Source organism: Suillus paluster (assembly GCF_016628075.1).
Source record: "Suillus paluster strain FC165 chromosome Unknown EDB91scaffold_42, whole genome shotgun sequence".
NCBI classification, from domain to species: Eukaryota; Fungi; Basidiomycota; class Agaricomycetes; order Boletales; family Suillaceae; genus Suillus; species Suillus paluster.
Genome location: NW_024537602.1, coordinates 53,941 through 71,781, shown reverse-complemented (window position 1 = coordinate 71,781; position 17,841 = coordinate 53,941). Strand labels below are relative to the sequence as shown.

Genomic DNA, 17,841 nt, shown 5'->3' with positions numbered 1-17,841 from the left:
ACTCCGGAAGTTCGCTGAGCGGTGGAGGGACGCTGCGACGACCTCTGAACGAGAGAAACTATTCAAAGCTCATGGTGTGCGCTATTCAGAGATGTGGCGTTTGCCATACTGGGATCCCTCGCACCAGCTTGTTATCGACCCGATGCATTGTATATTGGAAGGTTTAGTCCAGCATCACTCTCGTAACCTTCTCGTTTTGACTACAGCAACCACTTCATCGACTTTATCCCCTCCGGCCTTTTCATGCGACTTAGGCGATATGCCTCCAGGGATGACTTCGAAGGAAATGACTCAGGTCGCTGCTATACGCACCCTTCTTGTTTCCCAGTTGTCTTCCAATGACGAAAATCTGGATAACCTAAAAAATTCGCTGTTTCACAAGAATACAGGACCTCTCAAGTTTGTTTGCGAGGCCTTGCGATGCACTCCCCAGAAATCTAGTAGATTGTTCAAAATTGACTATGTCAAAGCTCTCGTGGAATGGGTAAGTTCTTAATATGTCTACTTTGTTGCGAGTTTTTATGTTTGTTCTCAGCACTGTGGAAAACCTTTTGCTGCTCCTGAGAAGGAGCTTCAGCTTGGTTCTCTAGATGCCCTTCATCGTGTCTGAGATGTCATCCAGCAGATAATTGTTCCATCTTGGTTTACTTCAGTCCCAAGTGATTTTGGAAGCGCATCTGCTGGGACGATGAAAGCGGACAAATGGCGCTCTCTAATCACTGTCGACATTCCTATTGCCCTGGTGAGCTTGTGGGGGGCCGGCACCTCGCATCCTTCCGATGAAGTTGGCACTCACCTTAGTGCTGTTCTCGACCATACTATGGAACTTGTTTGCGCGGTGTATCTCACGTGCGCCCAAACAACAACTGCAGAGAGAGCACACGCATATCGCTCTCACATTGTGCATTATGTTGGAAATTTGAAGAAGATATACCCTACCTTCGCTCTGCATCCAAATCACCACGCTGCCTTCCATATATACGACTATCTACTTCTATTTGGCCCGGCCCACTCTTGGTGGTGCTTTCCTTTCGAATGTTTGATTGGAATACTTCAGCGTCTTCCAGTAAATCATAAGACTGGTGAGTCTTTACGGAACACCAGTGTGTAATAGCAGGATTGACTTTTCAAGGCGAGTTGGAAACTACCATGTTATATTCATTTATCAAAACTTCAAAACTTCACCGTTGGCTTAGTCGACCTGATTGTCCGCCGGCTATTCAAGAGTGCAAATTTCTGTTTGATAGCACGTATGCTCCCAAGAGCGCTTCAACTCTCGGTGAAGAACTTGCTGAAGATCCTTTGGACGACAGTTTACAGGCTCCTTCCTCCGCTGTAGCTGTGGCTGTTCCTGAAGACTTGTTTGCACTTATCAAACGATGCACAGCAATATTACGCGCACGACTAAAATTCAACAGGATTGTCTACAGCAGAGCCTCTACTCATGTTGGGAATAGTCAAGTTTTTTTTTATCCTCAGGGTGACCAGTTATCGTCTCCTGTCCCCGGCAGTATCCAACATATCTATGCTATGCCCACAGGTGAACTGGTGTTTGCTGTCCACAAGCTCCTCCTGCGTCACGATCAGACCATTGATCCATTTGCTATGTATCCTCATTTTCCCGCTAAAATGTACTCGTCAAACTCAAGTAGTCATTTGGAAAATGTCAAGGTATCCTGGGTTGTTAGTCACTTTGCTCAATGGGCAGTTTCAAGTGATACGGTAGTCATATTATCTCTATCTCGCGTAAGTACATTCATTCACCTTCCGAAATCACTGATGTCTGACTACTGTCAAACAGGATTGATTTTCAGTTTCACTCTACTACATAGATTCGCGTACATGTATATAACTCATCATCTAGTCCCGTAATATTTCGCATCTCAAACTTAAGTGGGCGATGATTCAGCCATGAGTGGGCGATCATTGGGCGATCGGTTTTATCTGGAGATAAAACTTGATGATTTATTTTCATGTTTTATTGTCAGGGGGTATTTTGAATTTTAACGCCCGTCTAAGCGACGGTCTAAACTTCATACATGAGCAGACATTCAGTCACGTGCGATAGTTGAAGTTTTTTCGAGTCTTAAATGTGAAGTTTCATTTCAAAGTTTATGCCAGCATTAGGGTTCAGGGAATTAGGGATCCCACTCTGGTTGACTGGCTAATTAGCACAACCCTCTGTGAGGGCCTAATTAACAGGTGTAAATGACAGCAAATTCACTCAAATTGACCCATAGCTCTTTGACACTGATTTGCGCTAATTTGCAGGTAAATTTGGTCTAATTGACCGTAATCTACAACAAAGCTGCCTATCACCATTTCTCCCACTCGTCATCCATCGATGTCAAGGACGAAGTTGTGGCTTGATCAGCCATCACCTTTGGTGTCAACAGGCCTCCGCAAGCAACCGTGGGCTGTACGGTGTGGTCTGACAGGATATTGAGGAGGTAAGTGGATGATAAGTCAATATCTTTACCCACATTGAACTCAGTGCTTTTCACGCCAGCTAAACCCACATGGTCTGCAATATCACCATTATCAAGCCAATCCCCAGCTTCGGCATCCGAGTCTGAACATCTACCTTGATGTTCATGAGTCAAGCTCGAAATGATGTCCGTCGTCATGATAGGCAGTCAAGCAGGCGGCGGGACAACAGGTGGTGTCTCAGGTTTACCATGGATGGTTGCATACATATCTCGCCATTTGACGGAAGGAGCGACTGTTGGTGCTACTGGCTGTTTCAAAGTATGAGTATGTTGGGAGTTGCCGAGCTCTTGGCCATGACCAGGCGATGTTACAGCCACGGCTGGCAATGCACCAAACAAGTTTTTCCCCAGTGGGACCACTTGCTAAATGGCAAGGCTTCGAAACCTTGCGAAGCAGTGGGTGCATCTTGGCACCACCTTTTCGACTGTCCTCATCTTCACCAGCACTGATGTACCGGTCGTCATCGAAGGTTGACAATATGTGGGTATTCGAGCTTCTGAACCTTAGGCTTTCGTTTCCCAGGTATCTGAGTATGATTGACTTTGATTGGCTTTTGTTTCATAGAACTCAAGTGCGAGACAAGGACTGGCAACTTCATAGTGTACCATCAGTGAGTCTGTTTTATTGGAGGGAAAAATAAGATTTGACTCACAGCTTTTCCAGTGGCAAGAATGAGGCCCCGCGCAGCTTCAAGAGTGTCGTCAACCCATTTCTCCAGGATAACATCACCCGGAAATTTCTTAGTCCATGTTTTTGAAACAAGTTTCAGGCCATCAACTCAACTGCCCAACCTGACTTCTAGCTCTCGATTGATGGCAGCAGCCTCGCCAATGTCTGCAGCCCATTCAGCATCTGGGCTGAAGTTCAAGAATTTATACTTTGACTCCTTTGGAATAGGTATGTCTGCTGGCAATGCTGCAAGACAGAGTCGTAGTTCAGCTAGTTGATCCTTGAGATGTTGTTGCATTTAGCTTTGCGATGGGGAGGACAATATTTACAATATTTCTGCGACTCGAACTTCACAATTCTTCAGATTCTCGGTGATCTTCTGAGTCAGCAACCAAATCAACTTATATATTTTGACTATGATGACGAGCCAGGGTGTTCAGAAATTAAGCTTTTTACATTGGTCCAGCCGAACCAGCCGAACTGAACCAGTGACTGGACCCAAATTCACCCAAATTGACACCTGGTTTTTGAGGGTCTGAATTTTACCCTGTCATTCACAGTAAATTAGCAAGGCAAATTAGCCCACCCCAAATTCCCCGAACCCCTAGCCAGCATTAAAGATATATTTATATTTCTTATTATCATTGATGTTCAGACAGTAACAAAATGTTTGCTGATACTTTATATTTCTCTTGTCGTGCAAGATCTCTTTAACATTTGAAATTTTACATCTACTTAGACGACAACCTAAATATTAAGTATTATCTTGACATTTCGCACAACATTCAAACCAGTCTTAAATACAGTCAAGGATGGGTCAATGACACAGGACGGCTCTATGAATCATTTTCCGCATCACACCACAACTACATACTTTTACACATTCAATACACCTCAGTTCCCTGCTAAATACATGTCTCTTGGACTCTCAAAAAACACGACTGAAATTAATTGAGAAGTGATGATGAAATTGTGTGATTACCATTTGTGACAAACCTAAATTTGACCCAATTGAAATTTCTGCTTTGCCATGTACAACTCTGTGGAGCCCAAAGCCTTCAAAATCAAACAGAATACATTGAAGAACATCTCAGGTATCTAGCCCATTTGAATTCATAGAAATAGGTGCATTTCTGCCAGAGTTGCAAGCAAATCATGAGAGGTATGTGATCTGAGTCGGAATCTATACTAGGTCAGGGTCCACAGTCCAGTAAATTACTACTGAATTCTGCTCTGTCTTGGCTCAAACATGTTGAAACCTTCACCTCACACCTTGAACTTGCAACAATGCCTGGACGACCCAAATCTGTAACACGAAAGAGGCAAGAAGCCCGTGAGGCTTGTGACTACCTCATGTCGTGCACTGTCGAAGCATACCGTGCTGAGCTCACAAAAGCTCCAGGAATTTGACGCCGTGGGGCAAGGACAATCTGCCATGACTTCAAAAAGATGAACTTCGAAGCAACAGGAAATTTAATCAAGCTATCCTATTCAACTCTGATCCGTCTTGCAGCTGGTGGAAAGACATTGAGCAAGACAAATGCAGCCAAGGCATGGATTACTGAGGAGGAGACGAAACAAGTCATTGCTTATGTTCAAGAAGTTGGTGACCGTGGTTTTCCACTCAGCCATAAGTGACTTCGTGAACATGTTAATGAAATATGTCATGCACAACTGGGAGATGCATTTCCAGGAGTCGGTGTTAAATGGACCAATCGCTTTGTCGAGAAGCACGCTGACAGTCTCAAGACATCATGGTCTCGCTCACTTGACTCAAAATGCGGACGAGCTGTCAACCTGCACACCAATAAAGCTTGGTTTGATCTCCTAGAAGATGTCTTTGAGAAGTATGACATCAACAAAGACTGTATTTATGCAGCCGACGAAATTGGCATTTCACCAGATTCTGGCGAGCACGAACGTGTTATTGGAGGGAGACGGCCTGGGCCTCAGTATCAGCAATGTATGGGGAATCGAGAAAACATTACCATCATCGTTACGATCTGTGCTGATGGCACTGCTCAGCCCCCTGCTGTCATTCTAAAGGGCAATGCCTACCAAGTAAAATGGAAACAAGAAAATCCTGCAAATGCTTCGTGAGTTCATTTTCAATCATTTGTTATTAATGCTAAAATCACGTACATTATGATAGGCTTGGATACTCGAAAAAGGGGTGGACAGATGGAGAGATTGGGGTTGAATGGATCAAAGAGTTCGACAAGCAGATGAAGGCCAAGGCAGACGGACGTGACCGTCTCCTTATTGTGGATGGCCACAACTCGCATTATACACGGGGATTCCTGCAATATGCCCGTAAAAATCATATTCATATCCTGTGCTATCCGGCTCACATGACCCATGTATACCAAGGCTTGGATGTCGTTGTTTTCGCAGTCCTAAAACAGAGCTGGAGTGAGGAGCGGGACAAATGGGAGAGAGAGAAAGGGGAAGGCGTCACAAAGGCCAACTTTATCACCATTTATGGCCGTGCTCATCTCCACGCACTCACACCGGACCTTATTCACACAGCTTTCCGCAAGACCGGTGTCTGGCCATTTGATCGTGATGTCGTCCCTAGCAACATGCTGGCTCCAAGTAAAGAAACCTCAACTAAATCATATCTTCCAATCGCACCATCCACGCCCGTGAGAATTCTTGCTGATGCCCTTCAAAAGATGTCAACACAGCTTAGCGACAACGGAGATGAAGAACATTCAGTAAACTCATCATCGAGTACTCAGGAGGATCTTGAGACCATCATCAAACAACTCGCTGAAACATCATTGTCAAAACTCGTCTCGTCAACACCAATGAACTCGCAAACTGACCTGCAGCATGCCACAGCCCACACTATCTCCCCCATCAAGAAATCACGTACATCCATCACAAACATTCATCCAACAACCACAAACGAAGTCTTGCTACTTGCAGCTCTCCACGAGGCAGAGGCAGCCAATGCTGCACTGAAAAAATGCATTATCGCACTCCAGGCATCCAATATATTGAATGAGATGTACTGTGCTAAAATTCGCAGTCAGCTTGCTCATCAGGAGTCAAAAAGCAGGCAGGAAATAATGGTGGAAAGATTCTCGGGGATGGCTTACCACACTTGTTGTCAGGCGACATGTTCTATGAAAGAGTTGTTCAGTTCGAGGAGGCTCAAACAAGAGCTGCAGCTGAGAAGAGGATGAGGACTGAAGTGCGGAAGAGACATGCTGAAGCATTGGCAGATTGGAAAAAGCTTGAGGATGCGAGGAAGGCAGAGAATAAGGCACGGCGAGAACACTATCACGAAGCGTTAAAGATATGGGAGTCAGAGAAGGCTCGTGCAAAAGAAGAAAAGCGGAAACTCACAGAGAAGAAGCCCACTTTGGGCAAGCTCATTGCAGCCATACCACGGCCAAAGGTAATTGTAACTGAGGAGTGTGAAAGTGATGGCGAGTATTTTGATCTGGATGATATAGGCTCATGCGCCAGCGACGAATATTAATGTAGTTACATATCTATGTTTCGAATCAGAAACGTAGTGATTGATAAGCTTTTCTTACCTAATTGAGGCTGATTCATTGAGCCATACTCAGCAAATTAGGCACCTCCTCACTGTTGCTGATGCCGTGCTCGAACGGCTCACTTTTTTTTCTTCAAAACGTACGAAGACCTCAAGCAGAGGTCTATGTATGGGGCAAAAATATTTTGAAAAAAATCCACGCAGTTGTTGTGGCTCGGGAGGTTAGTTTTCATTTTCGTGGTTCAACGAGGCATCCATGACTGTATTCGAATCCCCGATGTGTGTTGGCGCAACACTGACACTTTGAATAGGGGATCCTGAATATATCGGCTACGACGCAACATAGAAAACGGGGGAGCTCATTTATGTACACGACGGGGTCCAACTAACTCATAATACTAGCAACTTACTACGCCTCCTCTTTCACGCTACTCGACGTGCTGATCACGCTGCGACGCCGAGCCTGCAGTATCAAATGCTGCCGGTATGCAGTCTGAGCGTCCAAGAGCAAGTCGCTCAGCAACTTCTTCTCGGCATCATCGAACGCAGCTATGCGGTCACCACAAGCCTCGAGATCAAGTGATTGCAAGACCAACTTGCTGCTTTTCATCTGTTCCAATACTTGGTTTCTCCAGACCGCCCACACTTCCGTGTCGTTCGGAATGAACTGTCGGAGGATCTCTTGTGGTTTGAAACCCCTCTTCCCCCACTCTCCGGATTCGCAGTCGGGCTGAAGGGCTAGGCAAGCGAACACAGCTGCAGTTGTTCTTGTGCCCAGTTTGTACGTCTTCATGTGATCTTCCGACAAACCCAGCGTCTGGATGAGCAGATCTTCCTGCAGGTATTCCTTGTCCATGGACGACAGGAAGAGATTATAGGCCCATGACGCAGCGAAGGAAGTTAGGAACATGACCTGCCCGAACAGCGTGCCCTGTGGTATCAGGAGCAACTGCGTCAGAAACTGAACGACTAGGAGGAGTGAACAGAGCCCGATTGCTCCGTATTCGTTATTGATCTCGGCGTCCTCATCATTCTGCACCCCCGAACCGCCCTCTGCATCCTGTCTGCCAAGCCAGTGGTGGACGTTACGGATCCCATCTCCTACAATGCCTCGATTCCTTCTCTCCTTCCTAATACGCATACGGACCCAGGGCTTGTACTCCAACTGGAACTTGCCCTGCGTGATGGCAATAACGTTCTTCTCTTTTCCGCGCATGACGACCACGTGATTTCCATCCATCAACATGCCATCACCTGGCGGTGCATTTTTAGAAGGGGCGACACTCTGGAGGACTATAGATGCAGAGCCAATGACAAAACACGAAATGCCATTGACGAGAATGCCGAGGAGGATCAAGGAAAAGCAATACCAGTCATTGTCCCATGCGCAAAGTACGCATGTTGCAATGCTGGTGGCGATAGGGAGAAATGCAACGTGTTTGTGGAAGCCATCTCGGGCACGGATGGTGAGGCTAGGTACGGGATCAGTGCTGAACTCGATGTCTTGCATTTCCAAGATGGTAATTTTATTCGGTCTCGTCCTTCTTCCCTCTACTGTCACAGCTCGTTGGTCCTTGCACCTCTGCATTAACAGGTATGCAAGGTGCCCCGTTTGCATCAGGAACGTGCCGGACTGGGATGCGACATACAAGGGCCCGGACTTTCCATCGAGCCCTATGTACGTGGTAGGGTCTGAATTGGGTCCTGGAAACATTCCATCCCAGAGACGGGAGTTGGCAAGTTGGCCATAGTGCTTGCCAACACTGTAGCTGCCTGGGGAATTGAACCAACCCGTCCACCGTCTTGCTCTGTAGAGATGCACAGTCTCCATTGCGGAGACCGCCTCTTCGCCTCCAAAGAAACCTGCGAAGCCACCGACATCGAGGCTAAAGTGATTCGTATTTAGTGTGACTGTGGGCATGATAAATCCGAAGAAAGCTGTCGTCGTCTGTAGGTTATTTTTCCTTCATATTTCAGTATCAAACCAAGACTGGTGCTGATTAATGATGCGTTGGGGCCTGTGACATCGGAGTCGTGATTCGCGAAATTTGTCGATGTTCGGTTGCACTGGCATCAGTTATTTAGCCGATTCAATTGAACTCAGCGGTGCCACCATGATGTCCTACTAGCTTGTGTGACTACTACATCATGATTCACGCGACACAGCCTCTCACAGCCGTCACTTTGATGTTGCCTTCAAGCACGCAATCCAACCTCCAGGATATCCGACTTCAGCTCTCGCACACGTGCACTGATTTTCGCCGACAGAATCCAGCCGGAAGAAACGAGACGACGATTCTCCAGACTCCAGAGTAAAACAAGGAGGAGGCGCACATGTCTACGACCCTGTGACATTCCACACCCAGTGACACGAGAAGCCTTCCCTGATCTCGGTAAGCCTTCATGAGGCCTTCTCCTCCGTCGGGTGACTGCGAGGCTTCTGCATTGAATCGAGCCGCTCCATTACACGGATGACTCAAGGACTGGCTTGGCTGTCACGAGAAACGGCGTGTTCCTGTCACCTGCCTAGAATCCTGTGGACTAAAACGACTGCTCGGATACAGCATATCCACTCAGAAGGCTGCAGAAGGCCCTCCTCGTGTTATGACCATGTTTCATCTCCACTCAGAAGGCTGTACTCCTCATGTTATGAGTGTTTTCCAGTGTGGCGAAGATCGGGAAAGTAGGTCTGGACAGCAATCATTGTTTGGTTGTAATCAACTCATTGAGGGCTATAATTTGTATCCCCTAATACGTACGCATCATATCGATCGAACAATCTGTCACTTTCACCTCAGAGTTTGCTACTGAAGGACAGTTTCTCGACATCATTGACTCGATGCCCTTGTCAATACCGTACGCCACCCAACGTAATTATCATGAGTGCTTACTACTCACTTGTGCTCCCACAGCAGCGATAAAATCAAAAGGTCTGTAGATCGTCATACTGCCGAAGGGCTGGTCGGCTGATACCCTATTATCTCTCTTCGTGGTGTCCGAGGCTCATTCATCTTTAGCTCGGGTGGAAGGTCAAATAATGTCAGTTACCTATTGTTGCCTCATCGGTCGTTCTTCCCCGACAATGGGCTGATGATACTATGCTTCTAGTTTGACCCTCAGGTCGACACGACCTCCGGTGTCACAGAGGCAAGTCTTGCCACACCGTAGGAGGGAAAGTTGCTAAAGATGTTATAACTCCAGCCGCCAGCACCGGAACAAGATGATACCAAAGTCCAGAGTCCCACAATACGGTAGTCCTGTGTAGGAGTAAGTTACGCCAAGAAAGTGCTGTCCCATGAAATATGATTGACCCATGCCCAGTGGTGTGGAATTTAACGTGGAGCTCTTGCCAGGGTTCCTATTATGATAGGTCGGGTCGTCCATCAAGGATTATCTTGCTTGCTCTGGTGATGGAACGAGGAGCTCGAGATCTCCTAGTGCGACCTTCTCTCGAATCTCTCGAAGTACGGATAGCTTCATCGAGGTCACCGCGACCAATAGATGTTGAACGTTCGTGCGTGTCGGCAGGGGGTACGAGTGAGTTGTGTGAGGGATCATGTGGTCCCTTGGAGGTCTGCGTGGCGATAAACCACGGAAATGTGAAACTGGACAGATCTAGGTCTTGGCCATAGTAAGAGAAGTAAGTCCATTTCAACGAGGGCAGCCATCTTATTAAGGGCGACGGCGCTTTCGGCCACTTTGAGGGAAAATGGCTAGCGTTTCTCGGGTATCAGAACACGAGCTCCTTTGAAAGTAGTAAATAGCACTCACCTGCGTGATTGTCACTAATTGGTCATTATCGGAAGGTGTGCGATTCTGCTTTAGCGGACTTATTTCTTCTTTGACCTTATCCAGTGACGTGAGTAAAAGACTGCACATTCTGCTGTAACGTTGGGAAGGAGACTATGGGACGAATAAGATTGATCCAAAAAATGTCGGATGAAACTGCCACTTGCTGCAGGCAGCTGATTCCACACTGGGCATCTCATCGATGAAAAGTGTAAGTGACGGGTCGGTACGAAAAAGGACTCGTGCGACATAGTGCAGGAGTGTGGGGTATTCTGAGCTACTCTTCGCCGTTCTTGTTTCCTTCATCTACGACACAATGGACATCGATAATATCGTCAAGAGAATGTTGCGAACCTACCTTCAACCAGACCCTTTCAACCAGCATCGCCTTCCGAAGTTTCTTCTATAACAACAACGCAGGGACTTCTCATAAGGAGGAACAAGATAGCTTTGATCAGTATGGCCAAAGCGGCGCTAGAAGAACTTACCATCAAATTGCCCTCACTTACTTCCGCAGGAGCGTAAACGGTGAGGTACACTGGTCAGCGAAAGGGTCCGGTGCCACCGTGACAATGGTCGATGTACCAAGCACTCGGACCCAGGACAACATATCCGAACCAGCCCATGCGTTAATACGCGTGTGTAGGGAAGGTTGACAAAATATGGCGGGCAGTGAAAAACGGTGTTAATGTGCACTACGGCCAGCAAGGCTCAAGCCAAAGCTTGGGAGTTCCGGAACTCATTGATGAGGAATTGATCCAGAGCGGTTTTTTGCCTTTGTACATTTAGATAGAACGAGTTCAACATGCAGCAAAGGATGATGTGTTTTTGTCACCCTCTGCAAACGGCTGTACTGCACACCGATTCTTTGAATACATTTGATCCATTCACGTTGTTCTTCCTGCTAAATAGCAAGTTTGCACAAAGGAAGTCATTGATGCGATTGTAAATGTTAACGGGCTGATGTTGACGGCGAAAAGCAACTTTGTTAGCTCCATGCACAGTACATGTGTCCGCGTTATTATGTAAGCTACACTAGAGCCGTCGAGAATCGACACCCTTGGCAGCACTTTTTAGAGCTTCCCACGGTCTTTCAGACAGGGTTTCCTGCATTGCGACAACCATTCTCCAAGACGTCCCTCCTGCAAGGACCTCCCACCCAAATCCCAAATTTGTAGACAGATTCCTCTCGAAGTACGCGGACCTCCACCTCTGTGAATTGAAAAAGATTTCCGTTTGCCTATGCCGCACTACACAAGTCCCAGAAGTCTCATAGGCCATTCGAGTGGAACATTAACGAGGTGCTGTAGGATCGTTGGCGAGGCGCTGTAGGATCGTTGACGAGGCGCTGTAGGATCGTTGGCGAGGCGTAGTAGGATCGTTGGCGAGGCGCAGTAGGACCGTTTGCGAGGTATGAGAGGACCATTGGCGAGGCGCAGTAGGATCGTTGGCGAGGCGCAGTAGGACCGTTTGCGAGGTATGAGAGGACCATTGGCGAGGCGCAGTAGGACCGGTTTTTGATGTTTGAGAGGACCATTTGCGTGGTATGAGAGGACCGTTTGCGAGTTATGAGAAGACCGTTTTCAATATATTCGTAGGATTGTCTAGCAAGAATATGTTGTGTTTGTATGGAGGCCTGTTACACTCGATGACACCTGTACTTGTAGGAAGGAGTCTCGATCAGCTCGTTCAAATGTAGTCTGAGTCCTACGGGCTTGTTTAATGAAAATTTCACACTTCGTCCCAGGAACATGCTGGATTTATTCAAGAAAACCGCCACTGAAGGTAGAGTAACGAGATGGTCAAAAAACATACAGAAGTATAGCATTAAAAAGACGAGGTACTGAAAAGGAAGAAGACGAAGGTGATGCAGACAATACTATGAACAATGTAAGGGCTGATGAGACAGAACAGAGACAGGCAACGAGGGAGGTGACAATAACATGGCTTCTCCTTTGAGGAGATAAAAAGAAACATCAGATGGAGCTAGGAGAATAAAGGAAATATACATGATCAAGCAGAAGGGGGTGTGTTGCCGGATTGCTCTCCTAGCTGGGTATTTGAATTGGCATCATGGTTATGGTGGTATGGGCTGCGCGCTCCCTGATCGGCCCATCTGGAGTCTCTGTCATATCCTCTCCTAAAGGCTTGAGGGTTGTTATAGTAACCTCCGCTCTGGGGAGGAAATCCATAGCCACGATCGTCATGATCAGCACGCGAGGGGTATCCATGTTCATGCATGTAAGCAGGAGTATATCTGTCGCGGTCAGAGTATGTTAATGAGCGGCTGCGCTCCCGTTCCATAGCATAATCCATGCTCGATTCTGTCACTGGAGACAAGTCGTGCGCGCGACTGCGAGCATCATGGTGTTCAGGAGCGCTGTCATTGGCATTGCGCCTGCGAGAATAGTATGTATCGCGCGGATGCAGGTGACCATAATCCTGTGAATGCAAAGACATTAGATTAAACATGTAAGATTAAGAAAGCGTCACATACCGAATACGAAGATTCATAAGCTGTATGACCAGGATAACGAGGATCGTGATGCTCTCGGTTCAAGCGCTCTTGAGGCTTGAGTGGGAGAGGACCACGATGACCAGGAGGGAGAAGGCCACGAGGATCAGGAGGGAGAGGGCCATGAGGATCAGGAGGGAGAGAGCCGCGAGAATCAGGAGGGAGAGGGCCACGAGGATCAGGAGGGAGAGAACCGCGAGAATCAGGAGGGAGAGAGCCGCGAGGATCAGGAGGGAGAGTACCACGCGAATTATGGAAGCGAGTCTCCCTGTAGTAATCACGAGAGTAATAATCACGAGGGTAATAACCACGTGGATCTTGATGAATGGGCCTGTGAGGTTCGCGAAGTTCATGACGGAAAGGCTCTTGAGAGTGCATAGGTTCTGCAGATTGACGGTCAACAATTGCAGGGACCCTGTCAGAATCAGGTAGGCCTCCATGAGGAGGAATGTTGTCACCGAATGAACCTTCGTTCATTGATTGAAATCCTCCTCCTCTTCCGCTGCCTCCGCCTATGCCTCCTCTGTCTCCTCCGCTTCCTACATCTCCTCCGTTTCCTACATCTCCTCCATTTCCTACATCTCCTCCGTTTCCTACATCTCCTCTGTCTCCTCCCTCATCTCTGTCTCCTCCATTTCCTCCACCATCTCCATCTCCTCCTCCTCCTCCTCCTCCTCCTCCTCCTCTCTGAGGGGCAGGAGTGAACTCTGTGGGTATGTCAGGCACATCACGTTTAGGAGATGGTGCATGCGCCCCATCCCTCTCCGTATTGGACTGTAGCTGTGATGCAGGGCCCTCGTCTGCGGTAAGGTTATCCCTGGATGCGATCGCCTGACTCGTTGCTGATGGATCCGTAAAGTTATCCCTGGATGCAATCGCCTGACTCGTTGCTGATGGATCTATGCTGTCCGGGTTGATTTGGTGGGATGTGGTCATCATCTTCTCGCTACCGGAGTCAGAGTCCTCAGAATAAATTGCACGAAGGACCCAACCATGACGAGACATTGGCTTTGGTTTTGCTCTCGAACCTTTCACAAGTGGTCGTGCTCGAGTTCGGCCTATTAAAGTAATGTTCAGGGCATCAAAATGAAGATAATCGATGAAGCCATACCTTTTGTTTCTCCAGGCTTGCTTGAAGGGCCGTCACGAAGACGCTTAGCTCTGTCTGGTAATCATGAGGGAGATAGTAAGCGATCAAAGAGCAAACTTACTTGTAGGAGCGGGTAAGACAAGATCCCGCTCTTCGGTTGAAGACGACTCGACCGTCAGTGGGGATAATGGGCCCCCTTTCGTAGGAGAAGCATTAGCATGCTGAGACGAGGGTCCTGATTTCTCTTCCGAAGGTCCAGCTGGCATTGCTGTTTTGGGGAGAATGTCTACAGGCGATGCGCGCTTCTTTGGCACAGGCGGCTCACCACTAGATTTCCGTTTCTTCCTCTTGCCCTGAGAGGCTTCTTCATACTCCGAGTCGGTTGCTGAATTATGTTGGTCATTGGCGTCTCGAGAATCGGGTGAAGTTGAAAGTTCGATGACCTCATGAGCGGGTGGCTTGGGGACGACCTTGAAAGGCCGAGATGGGGGAGGTCCAGGCCTTGCAACAACCTTAAAAGGCCGGGATGGTGGAGGTACTAGTACTTCAACAGAAGTAGTAGATTTTGCGGCCGAAGTGGTAGATTTCTTGACCTTGGTAGTTGCAGCACTGACCTGAATGCGAGAAGGACCATTGTAGTCTATGTGGCCATCAATGAATAGCCGTCGAGCGCCTGTATGAGAGTAGTCTGATGGGGGAGCTTCGCCGATAATAACAGGTTGCTGAGATGACATCACCGCCGCTATTAAAACAAGAAAATCAACACCAAAATGTGAACCAATGGATGGATCATGCTCACCATGTTTTGAAGCATCAACTTTTTCAACATACATCGTTTTTGACTTCAAAGAGTCCATGAGAATCAATACCTCCTTCTGCGTGAGGCCGGCGACACCCTTGCTTTTTGAATTTGAGGTAGTGTCGCGCGCCTCACCTGGCAGGAGACACTTGTGCGCAGGATAACCCTTGATACAAATGTTGTCGTCTGCAAGCGCACTTGGCATGAGCTTCCAAGGGAACACCCTGTCGGTACCGAATTTGCCTCCGAACTTGGCTAGTGTATGGTAGTCAACAAGTCTGAATGATGAGAGTACCGATGTCGCAACGTACCAACTTGTTTCGTAATCTCTCTCTTAATCCATTTGATGTTGTCTTCTCGTCCCATTTCCTCTCGTCCTTCCGGCAGGTCTGAAGCCTGAGAAGCCTGATCATCTTCCATATCCTTAGAGTCAGGGTCCTTGGAACCTGCGTCCTTGAGCGACACAATGTCGTCATCTCCTGGTTCCGCGAAAGCATCCTCTACAGTAGATAAAGACACTGTGTTACTGTAACATTTGATAAGACATCGCACACTTCAAAATAAACTCAGAAGCTCACTAGACTTGAGCCTTGAGATGACCAATAATCGTATCATTGTCCGCACAGCATCGCGTTAGAAAGAACTAAGACAGATCGTCAATATGTGCGTGACATCGCATATAATATAAACTTACATCAGTTACCCCCGGTGTTGTGTGCACATGACAGTGGCCGATTCAAAGCCAAATTTCGAAGACGCGACATCCAACTGCAGCGGGTAAGCTTTGAGGCAAAAACATTCACGAAGTCACTTACTATATTCATGACCCTTCTATGAAACCTCTGAAATGCCTGTCCACGCTGTCCAATTGTTTGAGGCAGTGCCCCAAGTGAAGCGAGCTCCTCGTGGGTGTCGAGAATATCTTGATACGTGTCGGGAAATTGCTCTTTGAATTTTGCATAGCATTCTTTTTGCCTAGTTACACCTATGTTTCAGGGTCAATAACGATACCACAATGAGTCCATATGTAGAACCTACTTGGTGTGCGCTCTCCAACCGCAAGATTCTGACCGAGCCGGCCGAGCTCCTGCTTGGTGTTGTCCTTGAAGTAATTGGAATAGAGGTTCCAATAATTAATGCTACTTGCAGTGCGACCACGGCTCTTCATGAAAAGGTTGATGACTTGATGCATCGGCATTCCAGTAGTCCTGGATAACTCGAGGAGCATCTGATCAACTGCCGCAAAGCTTGCATCAAGTGCGGCATTAGTCTCGGCAGACCTGCGGCCCACAACAGGTGGCTCCTCAGAGTGTGAAGTAAGACATTCTTCTGGAAACCGCTCACTGGAGATTGTGGTGGGAGAGTAATGGCTCAAGTCTAGGTGCTGACTTGGCCCTGGGGTTGGGATACGTGCGTGAGGCATAGGTGGGATGATGTTTGTGGAGGGTGGAGGAGCGAGTGAGTGTTGAGGCAACCCCGGAGTTGGGATATGTGTGTCAGGTGTAGGTGGGTTGATGTTTGTGGAGGGAGGAGGAGCGAGTGAGGCTTGAGGCAAGTGAGATGGGCACTGAAGATCAAATGGCGCGATGTGGCCGGAGAAGCCCTGATCAAAGGCTGATGAATTTAGATCTTGGTCGCCGATTAAGTCCGTGAAGGAGTCAGCGCCCAGCAGGCCAAACATGTCAGAACCCTGTTGACCTGCCCAAGCAGGCTGATCCCTCGTCGGACCATAGAACATATCCTGGATAGGTGCGGGAGCTGGTGTTCGGGAAGAAAGGTCACCTGTAAATGGTGAGGGGTGACGGCTGTTGCCAGTGTTCAGCATGGGAGTGAATGATGCCCCTTCGCCAGTAAACGGCGAGGGATGATGACTGCTGTGGGTCATAATGGCGCTGTCATCCTGGGCAGCATTCAAGGTCGTGATCGAGCCTTGACTTTCTGTGGACGGCTGTTGGGCCCCCTTATGTCGAGCGGAGGCACCTTTGATGACTCCAGTGTCCCGTGCTGTGGCTTTCAGAGTGCTCCTTAATCTTGACAGAGTTAACTCAACCTCCGGGTCCTCGTAACGACGGCCTCCACCAAACTGCGGGAAAATGAAGTTGTCGCCAGCCAGGGGAAAGGCTGCATTGCTGGGAGGAAATCCCGATGAAGAATGATCATATCTGGAAGGGGGAGAGGACTGCCGTCCGAACACATCTGTGTCCTTGTCGTGCGGGGTTTGAGTCATTCTACAAGTATTGTTAGTAATGTAACAAAATGCAAGACATGTACACACCAAAATTTATGCAAGAGCAAGGGGGATGATGTGAGTTGACGGAGGCAACCAAAGTAGATCAGAGAGGTACCAGAAGAGCACGCCAGAGGGGAAAAAATGGTCACAGCCTCAAATCTTATATATTTTTGGGGGGTTTTCTTTCTACATAACAAGTTAGAATGTAATCAGTAACAGAAGCCGAATGACATACCGGTTTTCTTCGGCAGAGACATTCACGGCGGTCTGATCGGACTTCAGTAGGTCCTGGAGGATTGAAGGCCTACTGAAGAGCCTACTGTGGAGTCCATTAGCCAATAGAATAGAGAATATATCTCCTACTAACATCAAAACATGAGCTGCAAGACATATATTAGCCTGAAATCCTCCATGACAGTATAGAATGACTCACGCCATCGACTTTCACCAAACGGCGGCAGGTATCTTGTAGCCTATTGTAACGAGTAGGATTACCTTCAGTTGTACATGATTAGCTTTGTGCACTTTTAGTACGAACACTAATGAAACGCACAAGTTTCCTTGTCCGATAACCGTCCGCTCGTTGCACTCAGCATGAATTCACTGACTGACGACATCTGGTGCTTGTTCAGGTGCGATGTTAGACATGGAAGGAGGTTCTCCAACAGTGAGATGGATGCTGAGAGCGGTTTGGCGATGAATACGAGCGATGTTGGCATGGCGAGAAAGGTAAGATACTAGTACATAGTAT

The 17,841-nt window shown here is 47.7% G+C and overlaps 5 protein-coding genes across 5 annotated transcripts; 1 reads left to right on the top strand and 4 right to left on the bottom strand.

Moving 5' to 3' along the window:
* Window positions 1-2,315: 2,315 nt before the first annotated feature.
* On the bottom strand, window positions 2,316-3,560 carry EDB91DRAFT_1294948 (uncharacterized protein; the record flags this gene model as incomplete). The annotated part of the gene is made up of 5 exons (XM_041324901.1): window positions 3,287-3,560; window positions 3,143-3,229; window positions 2,875-3,030; window positions 2,695-2,852; window positions 2,316-2,580 (listed from the first exon to the last, which is right to left on the bottom strand). The coding sequence occupies exons 1-5, from the start codon at window positions 3,455-3,457 to the stop codon at window positions 2,316-2,318; spliced, it is 837 nt and encodes a 278-aa protein (XP_041175288.1). The 5' UTR covers window positions 3,458-3,560.
* A 2,409-nt stretch (window positions 3,561-5,969) lies between these two features.
* Window positions 5,970-6,649, top strand: EDB91DRAFT_1083591 (uncharacterized protein; the record flags this gene model as incomplete). Its single annotated transcript, XM_041315644.1, has 2 exons — window positions 5,970-6,177; window positions 6,198-6,649. The coding sequence occupies 2 exons, from the start codon at window positions 5,970-5,972 to the stop codon at window positions 6,647-6,649; spliced, it is 660 nt and encodes a 219-aa protein (XP_041175287.1).
* A 270-nt stretch (window positions 6,650-6,919) lies between these two features.
* On the bottom strand, window positions 6,920-8,653 carry EDB91DRAFT_1143757 (uncharacterized protein). Its single transcript, XM_041319107.1, has one exon. It carries the CDS (start codon window positions 8,586-8,588, stop codon window positions 7,077-7,079), a length of 1,512 nt encoding a protein of 503 aa, XP_041175286.1. The 5' UTR covers window positions 8,589-8,653; the 3' UTR covers window positions 6,920-7,076.
* A 1,385-nt stretch (window positions 8,654-10,038) lies between these two features.
* EDB91DRAFT_1143750 (uncharacterized protein) lies at window positions 10,039-10,744 on the bottom strand. The gene is made up of 2 exons (XM_041319106.1): window positions 10,439-10,744; window positions 10,039-10,380 (listed from the first exon to the last, which is right to left on the bottom strand). The coding sequence occupies exons 1-2, from the start codon at window positions 10,544-10,546 to the stop codon at window positions 10,222-10,224; spliced, it is 267 nt and encodes an 88-aa protein (XP_041175285.1). The 5' UTR covers window positions 10,547-10,744; the 3' UTR covers window positions 10,039-10,221.
* A 1,472-nt stretch (window positions 10,745-12,216) lies between these two features.
* EDB91DRAFT_1294944 (uncharacterized protein) lies at window positions 12,217-17,809 on the bottom strand (the record flags this gene model as incomplete). The annotated part of the gene is made up of 13 exons (XM_041324900.1): window positions 12,217-12,898; window positions 12,954-14,029; window positions 14,083-14,136; window positions 14,183-14,803; window positions 14,861-15,115; window positions 15,172-15,386; window positions 15,439-15,503; window positions 15,676-15,845; window positions 15,899-17,088; window positions 17,326-17,357; window positions 17,411-17,449; window positions 17,524-17,585; window positions 17,644-17,809. The coding sequence occupies 13 exons, from the start codon at window positions 17,807-17,809 to the stop codon at window positions 12,470-12,472; spliced, it is 4,374 nt and encodes a 1,457-aa protein (XP_041175284.1). The 3' UTR covers window positions 12,217-12,469.
* Window positions 17,810-17,841: the final 32 nt, after the last annotated feature.

Excerpts from the sequence above, each read along its gene's own strand:
- EDB91DRAFT_1143757 (XM_041319107.1), bottom strand. The coding sequence starts at position 8,588 with ATGCCCACAGTCACACTAAATACGAATCACTTTAGCCTCGATGTCGGT.
- EDB91DRAFT_1143750 (XM_041319106.1), bottom strand. The coding sequence starts at position 10,546 with ATGTGCAGTCTTTTACTCACGTCACTGGATAAGGTCAAAGAAGAAATA. Across the intron at positions 10,381-10,438 it reads AATTAGTGACAATCACGCAG|CCATTTTCCCTCAAAGTGGC; the intron begins GTGAGTGCTATT and ends GAGAAACGCTAG.